The sequence below is a fragment of the Cyprinus carpio genome, chromosome B4 (genome assembly GCF_018340385.1).
Source record: "Cyprinus carpio isolate SPL01 chromosome B4, ASM1834038v1, whole genome shotgun sequence".
NCBI lineage: Eukaryota > Metazoa > Chordata > Actinopteri > Cypriniformes > Cyprinidae > Cyprinus > Cyprinus carpio.
The window spans coordinates 32,585,259-32,600,753 of NC_056600.1; the positions used below are offsets into that span (position 1 = coordinate 32,585,259).

General features: G+C 37.2%; 1 protein-coding gene across 1 annotated transcript; it reads right to left on the bottom strand.

Moving 5' to 3' along the window:
- Positions 1 to 10,043: 10,043 nt before the first annotated feature.
- On the bottom strand, positions 10,044 to 13,662 carry LOC109057619 (gastrula zinc finger protein XlCGF8.2DB-like). Its single transcript, XM_019074849.2, has one exon. The coding sequence runs from the start codon at positions 13,173 to 13,175 to the stop codon at positions 12,042 to 12,044; it is 1,134 nt and encodes a 377-aa protein (XP_018930394.2). The 5' UTR covers positions 13,176 to 13,662; the 3' UTR covers positions 10,044 to 12,041.
- Between the last annotated feature and the right edge of the window lie 1,833 nt (positions 13,663 to 15,495).

Here is a 15,495-nt window from a genome sequence, read left to right on the forward strand (position 1 = left end):
TGCATACCTGACTTTTAGCAAAATACACAGTGTGAAGTGTGTGAGTACACTTCATACCGTGGGCTCATTCTGGCTACAGAAGGCCCTGATCCTCTTGCAACCTTTCCTTAAGTACATCAGACCAAGAAAAAACATCCCCCGAGATGGAGACAGGAACTAACAATTGGAATTTGCATTAACTCAGGTCCCAAACCTGGGTGGTTTTACAACTCAATGGGAACAGAAGGTAATTTACATGGAGGACCCTGGGAAAGGGCACTCCCATTACAGTAATCAAAATATATCTTAACTCTTAGGATCTGTATTATCTTTTAGTCAACTTTTGTAAGGTTGAGACCATTGTACCAGTCGCCCTGAGACAATTCAAATGACTCCAAACATAACTGTAAATATCACTTGCATTAATGTAGAATATTATACTATTGACCGTTCTGAGTGAAACCAAGTGGAGGGAGGATGGGTAAAGAAGGGGATGAGAAGGAACTGATAACATATGAGAGAGAGGCGTTTCCCGCACTTTCTCTCAGTGAAGTGTGGGAACAGATGGCTATATGTTAATGCACTGTGTCTTTTGAGTGTCTCAGAAGATCAAAGTGTCTGCGGTTCTGTAATTCTTACAGTCTACATTCACATCACACGTCAAGAAAGCATAAAGATTATTGTAAAGAAAGTCTGTATGAACCAATTTCAAATTCAATCAGCACTGATTGTAATGATGAGGGTGATATGCAGCTTGACAATGCCAGTCAGACCAGTTATGAAGAAACGGAGGTCTCTACCCAGAAAAATGCATATAAAGGGCAATTTCTCAGAAATGTAAAAGTTAAATTGCTCTTGCCATCGTCTACAATTCAAACAATCATTGAACACTGTCAGGAACTAGAAGACATAAATCAGTCACACCTAATTTCTAAACTACTAGAAAAGTTGCAATCGCTTGGACTTCCTGAAGCTGACATAAACACTGTGATAGATTGAGCAATTGTACCAAATAAGAAGTAGAGTCCAGTCAAATTATGTTTTTCAAGATTTGTGGGATACAAAAATTGAAAACAACTTGCTGCTTAAGAACTCAACCTCTTCAATCAGCATAATCCTGTATCAGGATTAGTTTGAGGTGGCAAACCCATTAGGGTCAAGGAAATAAAAGCACAAAATATTGGCCATGTATCTGACCCTTGCAAATATTTTGCCACACAACAGACTGAGTATTGATCAGATGCAGCTTGTGCTGCTTTGTCGAGAACAAGACTATGGTTTTTGGACAGGATCTAGTGTTTGGCTCTCTTATGAAAGAGTTGAAATATTTTGAGCTGAATGTAGTAACTTTTCCAGATGGCCAGTTCTGCAAGGGAACCTTGTATGCCATAGCAGGTGACAATTTGGGTTCACGCAACAGTGGGTGCTTCACAGACAATTTTAGCAAAAGCACATATTTTTGCAGATACTGATATTGATCAAGAAACATTTCTGTCAATCCTTTGGCCAAGGGACCTAACCCAAACCAGTCATATCAGAGACTAGTTGAAGCTCAGAGTCTCAATATGGAATTAAGTGACTGTGGTGGTATTAAATTTGATTCCATCTTCAATGAGCTCACATATTTTCATGTATGCGAGTCTAGATTGTCTTGTGTGTGACCCTTTCGATGGTATTGTCTTTACCAATTTGGCATTAAACCTCAAACACCTCATTTCAAAAGAGAAAGAGTTCACTTACACAGAATTGAATATGCGTATCAACCAGTTTAAATATCTGATTAATGATGCCAACAATAAACCTCATGAGGTGAACCCAGGGGCTGGAAAACTCTCTGAACATGCTGTTCAGAATTGGTGCTTCCAGTGAATGTTGCCATTATTGATTGGTTATAAAATAACAAGCCCTGGAGATAGTGAGATATGGCAGCTTATCTTACAGCTGAGAGAGACTGTGGAGCTTGTCTGTGCTCCAAAGATTTCCTCAGGTCAGGAAGCATATTTAAGAGTTCTGATAGATTAATATTTGTATTTCAAAATGCAGAACCCTTGCTGAAAGACATCAACTCTTGCAATCTTTTCTGAGGGCTGGGACCCTATTCCTACCACCTGTTGTGGTAGAGAAGGGAACTGAATTCATTGTTGGAGATTACAACGATAAAACAAATTTTGATCCTGAAGACATCCTCATTAGTCATGAGGTGATTGTAAAAGGGACAGCATTTAAGAGCAACATGTTTGTTGTGAAAGATCATAATGAAAATTGCCTCGTAGTAGGACAAATCAAAAAGGTTGGCATTCATAAGAGTTCAGCAGTGTACTTTATAACTGAGGTATGTCAGGCTGTTCGTCAACCATGCATTAATGCTTATGTCACTGCGCCAATGCAGGAAGCCTACTACTGTGTCAATCAAGTAGATCTGATTGATATCCACTGGCTAAATATTCAGTTTGTGGCATGTCATCATTTTGTCCCCACATTTTAGATTTAGTCATCCATCAGTGATGAATTAAAAGGGCATCCTCCTGAAGACTTTGCCCAACCTTACTAAGGATATTCAAAAACGTGTTATCACTGCACTTGAAAGCTCAGGTTTGGAATCAGTAGAAGACCTCAAATATGTACAGCAGGATATCAGAGACCTCTTGCCTATTATACAGCAAAGGAAGCTTCAGGAGGCATTCAGAATCGGTAATTATTATTATTAATTATCTACATAGTCCCCACACAGACAGTTTTTTATTTTTATTTTACAATTATTCATGCTTAAGTCTAAATTTAATTGCCCTCTAAATTCACAATCTCTAGGCCAAGTGATTTTATCGATTGGCATGCATATGGGACATATTTTCTGAAATATATATGATGTATACAGTTGATTTTATTGTCATGTTTCAGAAACATCAAAGGTCACACTTCATCTTGAAATCTTGCCAGTTGACTTGGCACATACAAGTCTGTCTTTGGTCTCAAGCCCAGTGCCTTGTTCCTCTTTATCTTCTCAGTCAAGCCCATCACCAGCATTATCATCTTGTAGTTCGAGCAGGGTAAACCAATCAGCCAATGTAGCCAATAAATGGCACGAAACCTTTGAGATTCCTTGGCATGAAATGCAAGAGGAAGTGCAGTCAGCCATTGCCAATAGCAAGTGACCTGCTCCTGACAAGCAACGTCAGATGATACACATCCTAGTGGAGGAAATAAGAAAGCATGAGGCTTATCCCAGATGTAATGAATGTCTCATGATCTTCCGTAAAATTATTAAACAGTACCCCAGTAGTTCTGCAGATATGTAACCAGGAGGAGTCATTATTGGTGGTGGATTTACTTCACTTTTTTCTCAAGTAGAAACGAATTGTAAACCTAAACCATGAAGGGACATTGAGATGACACCAAACATCAAGAATGTCTGGACAACTGCAGAGGCCAAGTGATTCATACGGATGCACACAATTTAACCTGGAACTGCAATCAGACAAAAGGAATGAAATGTTGGAGCAGAACCATTTACAGACAAGAAGGTATTAAGAGTGGTGAGAAGACTGAAATACTAAACCTTATGAATACAACATTTTGTCTTCAGCGTAAACAAATCAGACTCCAGCACTTTCCACTGAAGATTTAAGAATTCAGTGGCCTTACCTTTTTACCCAAAGTGGTATCTTCTGTCACATTGAGTTTCTAACTGACATCAATGTTACATGCTTTAGAACTGTCCATTAAAGAATGTGGACAAGGAATAGAGAAGTATTTGATGACCAAATCAAAGAACAAGGATGTACAGCCTGTCATCTACCAGGTTGAAGATGAGGAACTGAGTCTCATACAGCTGCTTTGATGAGAGTATAGAAGGACTAATACTCAGAGCTGACGCAAGTTTTGTTTATTATCATGCTATATGTATAGTATTATTTGCTTTATGCCTGCTATGATTGTACACACAATAGTAGTTCTTAATTTACATACCATTTTCTACCATTGTTTACAGATGCAGGGGTTAAAGCAAATAAAATCCTGAGCCTGAAATTTTTCCGGGGACGGGGCGGGACAGCACATGCAAAGCATGCAATGACTGTGACAACTTTAACATTTGAAAGGATACTATGGCAAAGTTATTGCTTTCTTTATTCAAACTCATTTTCTTTTTCATGAATATATGATTGACCTGAAGAATGAAAGCTGTATCATACACTTGGGAAATTTTGAGTTATATCATCGCTTATCGACATGAAATGAGACAAAATACAGATACTTGGTTTACTAGAACATGACAAAATTTTAATACCATTTTCACAAAATTTCAATGACAAAACATTTTTCTTTTAATTACAAAAAGTAAAACAATGCAGTGGTATTTAGAAATATTTTAACTAATCTAGGGCTGTAACTAATGATTATTTTGGTAGTCAAGTAATCTACTGATTATTTTGACAACTGAGTAATCTGATAATTTTAGTAACACATATAGACCTAAGTGAAAACCAGGCTTTAATATGACTATTTATATATAAACTTACGATGAGGCAATAATAATTGGCTTAAATAAAATATCAAAACCAAGAAATTACATGATTGTACTGAACAACACTGTTAAAATACATAATGTAATATGCCTATACATAATATGAACAACCAACTGAAGTACATTATGTATTAAAAAATACCTGCAGAAGGTGCCAAAGGCCTGGTGACGTTTCACTTTACAGTGTGATTAAATGATGTTTAAATCCATTACATTTTAATATTTGGTCACATACAGAAACTTTTATTTTGAAATTGTGATGTACAATACATGACAGGTTGATGTATTCTCCTGTGTTGGTTAAAGTTTATAAATTATTTCTGTTACAAATCTAGTGAGATAATACACACTGTTTTTCCAGATGAACGTTAATTCAAATTCACGGCATATATAGAGGAAGAGTTTAGCCCCTTTCACACATACAGTCTTTACTGGTAAACTACCGGTAAATTACCATTAATATAGATCATGTGTGAACGGGACCTTTTCAAAAATCCTGGTAAATTTGTTCTGGCGATCATATCGTTCTTATGGAGATGACATGCTTACTCTGAGCTATTTACAAAGCTCTGATGCTTTATAATTAGCTTTTCTATGTAAATATGCGCTAGATGGACATCTTTGACCATTGCGCCTCGCTGCTTTTTGTCACGCTTCTCCATTTATCAGGGCTGCGACTCTGCAATTGGATACTATTATGCGCATCTGGTGTTTATAAGAGCAAAACATTCTGATTGGCTAGTAATTTTAGTTTTGTTGAGTGTGAAAGCTGTTCCTTTCAGCTCATTGACTCGAAAGTGATATCAATCAACAAGAGTTTTTTTTTTCATGTAGGATAATTTTTTTCAACAGCCAAATGCTGCACGCTGAAAATCTGGCATGGTGCCGAAGAACTTTAAGGCTTGCAGATATCTCCCACTGCAGCAGATGTTGCATGCAGCCTGGTCCTCCCTGCCAGTTGTTGGAAACTCAGAAGCGAAGACCAGGAGACTCTTGGGTAATCTTCAGCAGCATTCTTTATTGAGAACGCTCTGCTTAGCGCTACAGTCATCAAAAGTCTAACCAAAGCAGTGATACTTTGGAGTTTATATACATTTCAAGGGGGGAGGGATACATAGAGGTGGAGACAATTTAAACAAAGCAAGCAAATGGAATCAGGAAAGTGCCAGACACTGGCATTTTCCCAGCCTTGATTTCATCAGCATAACAGTGTCATTTAAATACAGAGGTGCCTGACAGTATCGCCCATACCTTCACATTATCATAGAAACAAAGGCACAGCTTTGCCTTGAGTTTATGGTCAGAAAGAGAAAACAAAAGGTCAATGTCTCAGAAACCTGGGCTGCTTGACTTGATCATCTCAAAATGTAAAAACACAATGTACATACTATTACATTGGAACCTAGATTTAACATTTTATAAATTTGTAATCCCACACAGTCTACGACTGATACTGCTGGGTAAGTGTCGCATATGCAAGGCATAGAGTTTAAAACAAGAATAGTGTTCTTATGTTTTGTTGTGCTCTCCCATGAATGTAGCTCATCAAAGTTTTTAAGTCATCCCAGGTCATTTTATGATACGCATTGGAAATAGAGGAATTTATTTGTGTGTTTGGCTTTTTTGTGAACTGAGCAACCTAGATTTGATACTGTGTTTAGGACATTAAGCATCACGGTTGTCGGTTTCAGTTGCTGGTGACCAAGTCACACTTGGAGGCTGGATGATTACAATTGAAAACAACATCGTCTGTAAAGGCATACAGCAAAATTTCACCACAGGACTTGCAGCTTCTTTGGCCTGCAGCTTTTCCCCCCTTAATACTCACTAGCTCATGTGATCTTGATCATTCTGGTGCAGATCCAAGTGTGATTGTTTACTTATGCCTAAATTAACTGAACTAAAGGAGAAGATGTGACAGGCTCCAAACCTTAAAATTTAAAACCTACTGTTCCTAGTAAACTATGTTAGAACTTGTAAACCACTTTGCGTGTTTGTGTGTTTTATAAAAACAGTCCCTGCAAACATGCATGTCCCAACAAACTATAAATTATTGTACCCTGCAAGCCTGTGAAAAATCAGTTGTTACATTTCCTTGATTTTATGGTAGAAACAACACTGTCAGGATTTGTTTGAAGTGGCAAACCCTCTAGGGTCAAGGAAAAAAAAAGCAAAAACTTTGAAACAACATGAGGATGAGTAAATGATGACAGATTTAATTTTTTGGGGGAGAACTATCGCTTTAATGTTGTTTTTAATTATTATTATTAGTAGTAGTAAATTATACTCTAAATAAGAAACTAAATCTGCAAGCAGGTTGCAGTAAATGTCTTAATTCTTGAATGAATCAGCCATTTGAATGAATCGAATGAAGCAAATGGCTCTCTTTATGAATGAGGCTTTGAATCATTGATTCACACGGTTCGTTTAAAATGCATATTCATTCGGCAACTAAACACCGTTGTGTTGCTCAAAGATGCACAACAATCCTGCAATGGCTTTAAAGGTAATTATGTTCTCTGCAAAATTGAGGCGGGCCAGTGCCTTAACTGTGTTAAAATATTTTAATTGCATAATTATTTACTTAACTTATTAAGTTAATGCGTCAAACTGACAGGCTTTGTGGTGGTGGTGTAATGGTGTGGAGGATATTTTCTTGGCACACTTTGGGCCCCTTAGTACCAATTGAGCATTGTTGAAATGCCACAGCCTACCTGAGTATTGTTGCTGACCATGTCCATCCCTTAGTGTGTTAACGCAGGTGATTATTATTTTTTTTTTTTTTGATTAGACAATTTTTTTTGCATAACTTGTCAGTGAACTACGGCTCTGATTAGTAAATGCTGCTCCATCTGAAAGCAGCTGATGAAGATTTACTACTGATTACAGAACCGGCTTTACTGACAAGATGCGCATGATAATTGCATTTAATTAATTGTGCAGCCCTACTGTATGGAATCAAAGGATGCCAGATTGAAGAGTAGTGCAAGATATATGCCGTAACCACCACCACAGATGTTAAATACAAATTATTCACAATTTATTTGGTCATCATATTCTACAAATACAAAAGCAATAAATTATTTTCCCTGTTGGATTTTAATATTGGCATTTTGGCCATCTACTCTTCAAATATCAGTGGTGCTGGTGCTGGTGCAGGTTCTCCTCTCATTTCATTACCCTCATTAAGAAATGTAGCATGTTGGATTAGAGAACATTTATTTATGTGAAAAAGCATTAGACTATGTGGTAAAAGCTGCTGCACATTGAAACAGATATACACTGAATGATATATATTGAATGTCAAACATTTGTGAAGTCATGTAATGTTAGCCTACACCCATTTCACGTTTGAAGTTTTACCTGATTGAATTATGGTTTTATGTTTTTTTTATATGTCTTTTTTTTCTGCTGCCACATTTTTTTTCTTTTTTTGCCTGTGGGATATCATGAAAATGAATATTAGTTCAATAAATTTACCTTTCTGCCAGTTTTCACCTCTGATAACAATGATTTAGAATTAAAGTTACGTATTCTGTTCAGGAGTGGCTGGCCTACCAAAATTACTCCAAGAGCGCAACAAGTCCTCCAGGTCATAAAAGAACCCAGAACAACATCTAACACAGCCGGCACATGACCGACCGAAATATGGTTGAAATAAGGTCAGTTGTTGTTTTAACGTTGGAACAACGTTGATACAACGTTTAAAGCTGAACGGTTGAAAAATAGCTGGCACAGGACCAACCTTCAACATTGAAATATTGTTGAAATAATGACAGTTGTTGTTTCAACGCTGAAACAATGTTAGCGCTAAATGGTTGAAAAAATTAACAAAAACACTTGTAAATCAACATAATTAAAAAAAAAAAATAAGATCTGTATATTGAATCAACAATGTCTTCAACAGCATACAAAATAAATGTCTGACTTTTAAATTATTTATATTAACCCCTTAACTGTCACCGTCCCATAACTTATACTGTATATCATTTGAAAGCTTAGAAGCACAAGATTCATCCTGTGAAAACCATTTTGAAATTGGACATTGTGTTACCATGGAAATGGTACTTTAAAATCTTATGGCGGTTTCCTCCCCCTTAGTGGGCAATGTCAAGTGTCATATTGCAAAATGCATTACGGTCTTTTAGAATCAAAACTTTTTAGAATCTTGGCAACAAACATATTGGAAAGAGTCTCAGGATTCCATATTTGGTGGTTATTTTGAGATACAAGTAAAATTGACAGAGAAACCTAGAGAAAAATTCATTAAACAAAATTCAAAGGAGTTTTGATGGCTCCCAGTGGCTTTTTGTGGTATGACGCCCTAAATAAAATCTCACAGGAACCTCAATTTGTTTCATATCAACTTTGGAACATAACTTATTTAGACACAAGGCTTTAATTTTATACCAATTTTAGAGTAAAACCTATTATGTAAAATATTTATAATAAATAAAATAGAATAAAATTAATATAGCACATTTTATTTACAGTACATTTAAACTTCTATAACTTTTTTTTTAAATTTTGCCAAAATCTGCTAATTTTCTTCTTTAAAAAGAGACCAATCTTAGGTCTATATTCCAAAGTGTTCATAAATTACAACAATTTAAGTTTGGATAGTGCACTTTAATGCCTATTTTAAAAAAATGGGGGGGTGACAGTTAAAGGGTTAAATTATTTAAGATTATTATTATTATTTTAATAGCATTTTACAATATTTTAATCATTATACCTATTCTAAAATCTAAAGGTATATGTTAAACATTATTAGCATTAACAACAATAAAACTAAATACATTTCGCTGCATCATGCTGAAACAGTTCCTATTGGTTGTTTTACTTTATTGCTTTGATCATGATTGGTTAATCTGGCTGTCATCAGGAAAGTGGACAATGAAACGGTTCGTGCCTTTATACATTTGAAAATATGACCGTTATTATCGCCTTTCTGTGAGTGAGGCGGCTGTGAACTGCTGCTCGTTGTAACTGCTTGGTCAGTCCTGAATTATTTAATATTTGCCAACAAAAACTGTAATGTGAACACAAAAAGGGTCAGATGTGTTATGTGAGGTCCTGCAAACATACTGCCAAAATGAGGCAAGAAAATCGCTATCTTTCGAAAAACGAAAATAGTAAAGTAAAATGTTACCAGAGTTTACAAATGGGTAAAGGACATGTATCCTGCAAAAGATAAATACCTGTGTGTGAATTTTTGTATTCCTTTTATCACAGATGCTCAAGTTAGATGCTCATCTGATGTTGTTGTGTTGCTGGTAAGTTATGTGTTAATGTCTTTTAGAGATTTTTCCACATTTTCTTGATATGAATCCCATGCATTTGGTGTGTTATATGTCTTTTTAATCTTATAATAGTTTCAAAGATAACATTTATTATGAATTCATGACAATTTTGAGCATGCAGTATTTAATTAAAATCCATTGTAAACACACATCTGACATTCAACCTATATAAAACACATATAATATACAAATTCAAACTAATACAAAATAGAATCTAAATTAATGTACACCCATGTATTTACCTATGGTGAAAGGTACGATGGTGAAACAACGGCGCGTTATCAACGTTGATTAACTTTGCAAAATCAACACCTAATTCAACGTTAAACCAACATCTACAGAACAACCAAAATTCAACCATGATGAAGGTATGACGGTGAAACAATGTCACGATTTCAACGTTGATCCAATTTGCAAAATCGAAACAGTAATACAACGTTGATTCAACCATGGTACCTGACGTTGTTTCAGCGTTGAAATGCCAGCTGGGAAAGTACTGCAGGCCTCACTTGCCTCAATTAAGGTCAGTGTTCATGATTCAACAATAAGAAAGTGAATGGGCAAAAATGGCATCCATGGGAGAGCAAAAGCCACTGCTGACCAAAAAGAACACAAAGACTTGTCTCGCATTTGCCAAAAATTATCTTGATTTTTGGGCAAATATTCTGTGGACTGGATGCGCATAAACTTCCATTTAAACACATTTACCAAATAAATTCCACGATACACATTGAAAAAGTCATGTGACTTTGTGCTATGAGATGGGACAAACTGACTAACCAGCGGACTGATCTTGTTCATAGTATCTATATTTTGTTTAGATGTTCTGAAATGCCTGAGGAAAGTCTGTCATCAAAGTATTTCTGTATAATTATGGTCTTACATGACTGCGTTCCCAAACAGCCTCTAAAACCTCTAAAAGCAATGACCGTATTTATTGTTTTAGGTCTGCTCTCTCTGAAACGCAAGTAATTTATTACATATGAAAATTATGAGATATTTAGTGCCAGTTTATCAGGAAGTGACGTTTTTGTTCTCTTTGACTCGTTGGATGTAAATGGTGCTTTTTTTTCGCAAATGTTTAATGCGATATTCCAGTTCTGTGCATAAGTTAAATTCGCATCTTTGGATGGAAACATAGCTACTGGCCACGGTCCAAAGCTCCAATGTAAAATATTTTGCTTCTAAACTCCGAACAAAGTTGTTGGCTTCAGAAGCAGATAGCAACCACATTTTCTCACCATTAGCAAGTGTGATGCATTAACCTGCTCTCCTCTTCCCAGCCAGATTGAGTCTGCATTTGTAATATTCCACCATGGCATCTTTGAACTCACTGCACAGCTTCAGGACATCAGGATTATAGTCTTTCGAAGATCGGAATCATGTGGCCTTGATAGGTCAGGACACCTTTCTTACGGGACTCGCGAATAACCAAATACTTCACCTGGTAGTGACGGAACCGTAGAATAACCGGATGTGGTCTTTGCCCTGAAGCAGACTTGGGAGCAGGGATTCGGAGAGCTCTATCCAGCTCAGGCAGCGACGACAAAATCTGATGGCAGAAAACCTCAACAAGATGTTGGGAGAAGAAGATCGTTGGACGTCGACCTTCAATGGACTTCAAAGGTAGGCCCATGATGCGAACATTCTGCCGTTGGCTATGCCCCTCTAAGTCTGAAACTTTAGTCCGCAGCCACTTGTTGTCCTTTCGGAGCCCAGAGAAAGTGATCTCTAGATGTCCGAGATGTTGGTCCGCCTCTTTTTCCCCTGATTTACCCTTTTCCTTTGACATACTGCGTGAGATTATAGTACGAAGAACTATTAATAAACAAAAGCTGCCCAAGGAGATCAAAAACGGTGGGATTTGAAAATACATAAATGAAAAGTTTAACAGAGCAGGTCGTAAACGCTTCTAGTCTGCAGGAGACATAACCAAAAGCCACCATTTCACTCAGTTTAATGCAATGGTAGTAAACTACCTAATATTTTAATAAAACCAATAATTAACATCCAAGATTAAACTAACTTTACATGAGCTAGTATGATTCCATAGTATGCGCTAGTTACCAAACATTCGGATTTATTACTTGCCCAAAGTCTTCTATTATAACATATGCAAATCATAAAGTATTATCATGCCAAAGAGTAAATATGAATGCATATGCACAAAAGAAAATGATGTCTTTCAAAATGGATAAGCAGATGATTATAGTAATTGCTCCTTTTTCTAAACCTCATCACACTGAAGAAAATGGCAGTTTCTTCCCAGAATGAGTTTTCAAATGACGTTTCATGCTGCCTTGACATGTGAAACTCTTCTCACATTGAGGACACTTGTAGGGCTTCTCTCCAGTGTGAACTACCTTGTGAATCTGAAGGTATTCTTTAACCCTGAAACACTTTCCACATTGTTCACAGGTGAAAGGTTTCTCTCCAGTGTGAATTCTCAAATGAACCTTGAGGTTATCTTCTCTTGAAAAACTCTTTCCACAGTGATAGCACATGAAAGGCTTTTCTCCGATGTGTATTTTAACATGATCCTCAAGGTGATTCGTGTCTGTAAAACTTCTTTCACACTGATGACATTTAAAACCGTTCTCTGTTGAATGAATCTTCATGTGCTTATTAAGGTTTTCTTTATATCTGAAACTCTTTCCACACTGATCACATGTGAATGGTTTCTCTTCAGTGTGACTTCTTATGTGAGTCTTTAGGCTTTCTTTGTATCTGAAACTCTTTCCACACTGAGGGCAGGTGTAAGGTCTCTCTCCGGTGTGAATGATCATGTGGGCATCAAGGGTTCTTTTCTGTGCAAAACACTTTCCACACTGAGAGCATACTAATGGATTCTTTTCAGTGTGAACTCTCATGTGAGTCGTAAGATGTCCATTTTGTGTGAAACTCTTCCCACACAGTTTGCAGGTGTAAGGTCTCTCTCCAGTGTGACTTCTTATGTGAGTCTTTAGGCTTTCTTTGAGCCTGAAACTCTTTCCACACTGAGAGCAGGTGTAAGGTCTGTCTTCAGTATGAATTCTCATGTGTGTCCTAAGGTTTTTTTTCCGTGTAAAACATTTTCCACACTGAGGGCATATTAACGGTTTCTTTTCAATGTGTATTTTCATGTGGACTTTAAGGCTTTCTTTTTGATTGAAAATCTCTCCACACTGTTGGCAGGTGAAAGAGCTCTCTCCAGCATGATTTTTCATTTCAGAATTAAGGTTTTGTGTTTTTTGAGCTTTTTTTGGTGAGGAAGTCTTTTCAGTTTGTGAGCAACTAATTGATTCTTCTTCAGATTTGAAATCATGCTGTTTCTCATTTTGATCTTTGTCTTTTGTTTCATTCAGTTCTTGAGTCTCCTCTTTCAGCGCCATCGGGTCTGAGGTGAAAAGAGACAAATACAAGTTAACACCAGTTTAAAAGCATGAAGCAACAGACATTAAAACATTTAGACACAAAAGGCATCAAATCCAAGCTAGATCCTATACCTACTAAACTACTGAAAGAGTTGTAACCTGTAATCTCAGAACTTCTTGTCAACATTGTTTATTCTTTTTTTTTTCTTTAGGAACCCATCCCCATTTTTTGGACGTCCACTCATCTAGATCTTAGGAGGGATGTACCATTACATTGTTTTGGACAATTACGTATCTGGTAATACTCTGAGCACTTACTAGTCACACTGACCCCTGTTTGCGTTTCCATTTCCATTACCCTTCAAATTGTGCAAACTAAAATTGTGAATTGAAATTCCACACAATGGAAACCTGTCAATTTCGCAAAAATCCCATATATCAAAAACAAATTTTTACGCTTGCATGAGTTGTTTTTTAGAATATTTGAAAAAGGAATAATTTGCAAAACTGCAATGGAAACAGTTCTTTAACCCTCATGTGGTGTTCAAAACCCTATAACACTTGTGGTGTTCCCGGTCAAAAATGACCGGCCCATAAAAAAAAGCTTATAAATCACTCATTATACCATATTTTCACCCAATCTTGGATTCAATCTTTTAGTCAACATGTTCTCTTTCAATTAGGACTGGTTTTATATTTTGATTTGCATCTGAATAATCATAGGCCTCATTTATTTGAGAGTAGGCATTTCATTTTTTTGAGTAATTTTTTTTTAATTTTTGAATAATTTTGGAAATATTAAATAAAATCTGAAGAAAATTGGTATTGTTGATCACACTAGTCTACTCTAATGTTTCACCAGGAATTTTGTTTTGAAACTTTTGTTTTGTAAAAAATATGGCACATAGTCACACTTGTGGTGTTCCCGGTCAAAAATGACCGGCCTATAAAAAATAGCTTATAAATCACTCATTATACCATATTTTCACCCAATCTTGGATTCAATCTTTTTGTCAACTTGTTGCTCTTTCAATTAGGACTGGTTTTGCATTTAATTTCAAACTATTTAATTGTAGGAGATCATTTATCCCGAGCTTATGCACATTAGTTTTTTGAGTGAAAAAAGCATTATTTGTTAATAATTTTGTCAATATTGTGAAAAAGGTGAAAAAAGGGTTTCACTGTTGATCACACTAGCCTACTTTAATGTTTAACCAGGAATTCTTTTTTGAAGTGCTTTTATTTTGTACAAAATGGCACAAAGTCACACTTGTGATGTTCCCGGTCAAAAATGGCCGGCCATTGAAAGTGAATGTAGAAGATTACAAAACACAGGGCTTGTATTTTGAAATGCTTTAAATTCAGCGGGTTGTCTCGCCTGACCTGAGGTCGTAACCGGATGGGGTCGTGGCGGCCGCTCCCCGGAGGGAGGCTGGCCTGAAGCGAAAGAGTTATTAGTTCTCGCAGCTAGCTGCGTTCTTCATCGACGCATGAGCCGAGTGATCCACCGCTAAGAGTTGTACTCTTTTTGTTTGAGGTTTTCGAGGCCATGCCACACACAGGGGTTTTGGAAAAAATAACGGTGGTCGTGAACCCAGATGGGCGCCCCCTATGACGGGGGGTCTTTGAACCCACGGTCCCGGCAGGGCGCCGGGCCTTTCAGGGTACCCGTCGGGGCCGGCGTTCCCCCGCCCCGCCTGGGAGCGGGACTAGGGGCGCCGAAGGAGACGTCTCAGAGTTGATCCTTCCTTCTCCCGTTTTGCCTTCGCCCTTCTTTCGGTGTGTTACGACCGTTTTCTTTTTGCGGGGTTACGAACCGTTTTCTTTCTCTTTTTATCTCAGAGAGAGCCTCTCGCCTTTGCCGGGCCAACCATAATGATCATTCCGCAGGTTCACCTACGGAAACCTTGTTACGACTTTTACTTCCTCCCGATAGTCAAGTTTGATCATCTTCTCGGCACTCCGCCAGGGCCCGCGAGGAGCCCCGGCGGGGCCGATCCGAGGACCTCACTAAACCATCCAATCAGTAGTAGCGACGGGCGGTGTGTACAAAGGGCAGGGACTTAATTTTCAGAAAAGGGGTGCACAGTAACACTTGTGCTGTTCCCTGACAAATCTGAACATTGTGACATACAAAAAAATAAACACATTAACGCTGTCATATAGAGAACACAAATCAAACACTGTTTCATTTTTTTTCTTTAATTTTCCAAATTATGAACTAACCAAAATAAGAAACTGTGACGGTCTCTGTGTGAACTCATGCAAGTGACTAACAAAAGCATTTTTAATCAGATGCAAACAGAAATATATAACCAGTCCTAATTGAAAGAGAACA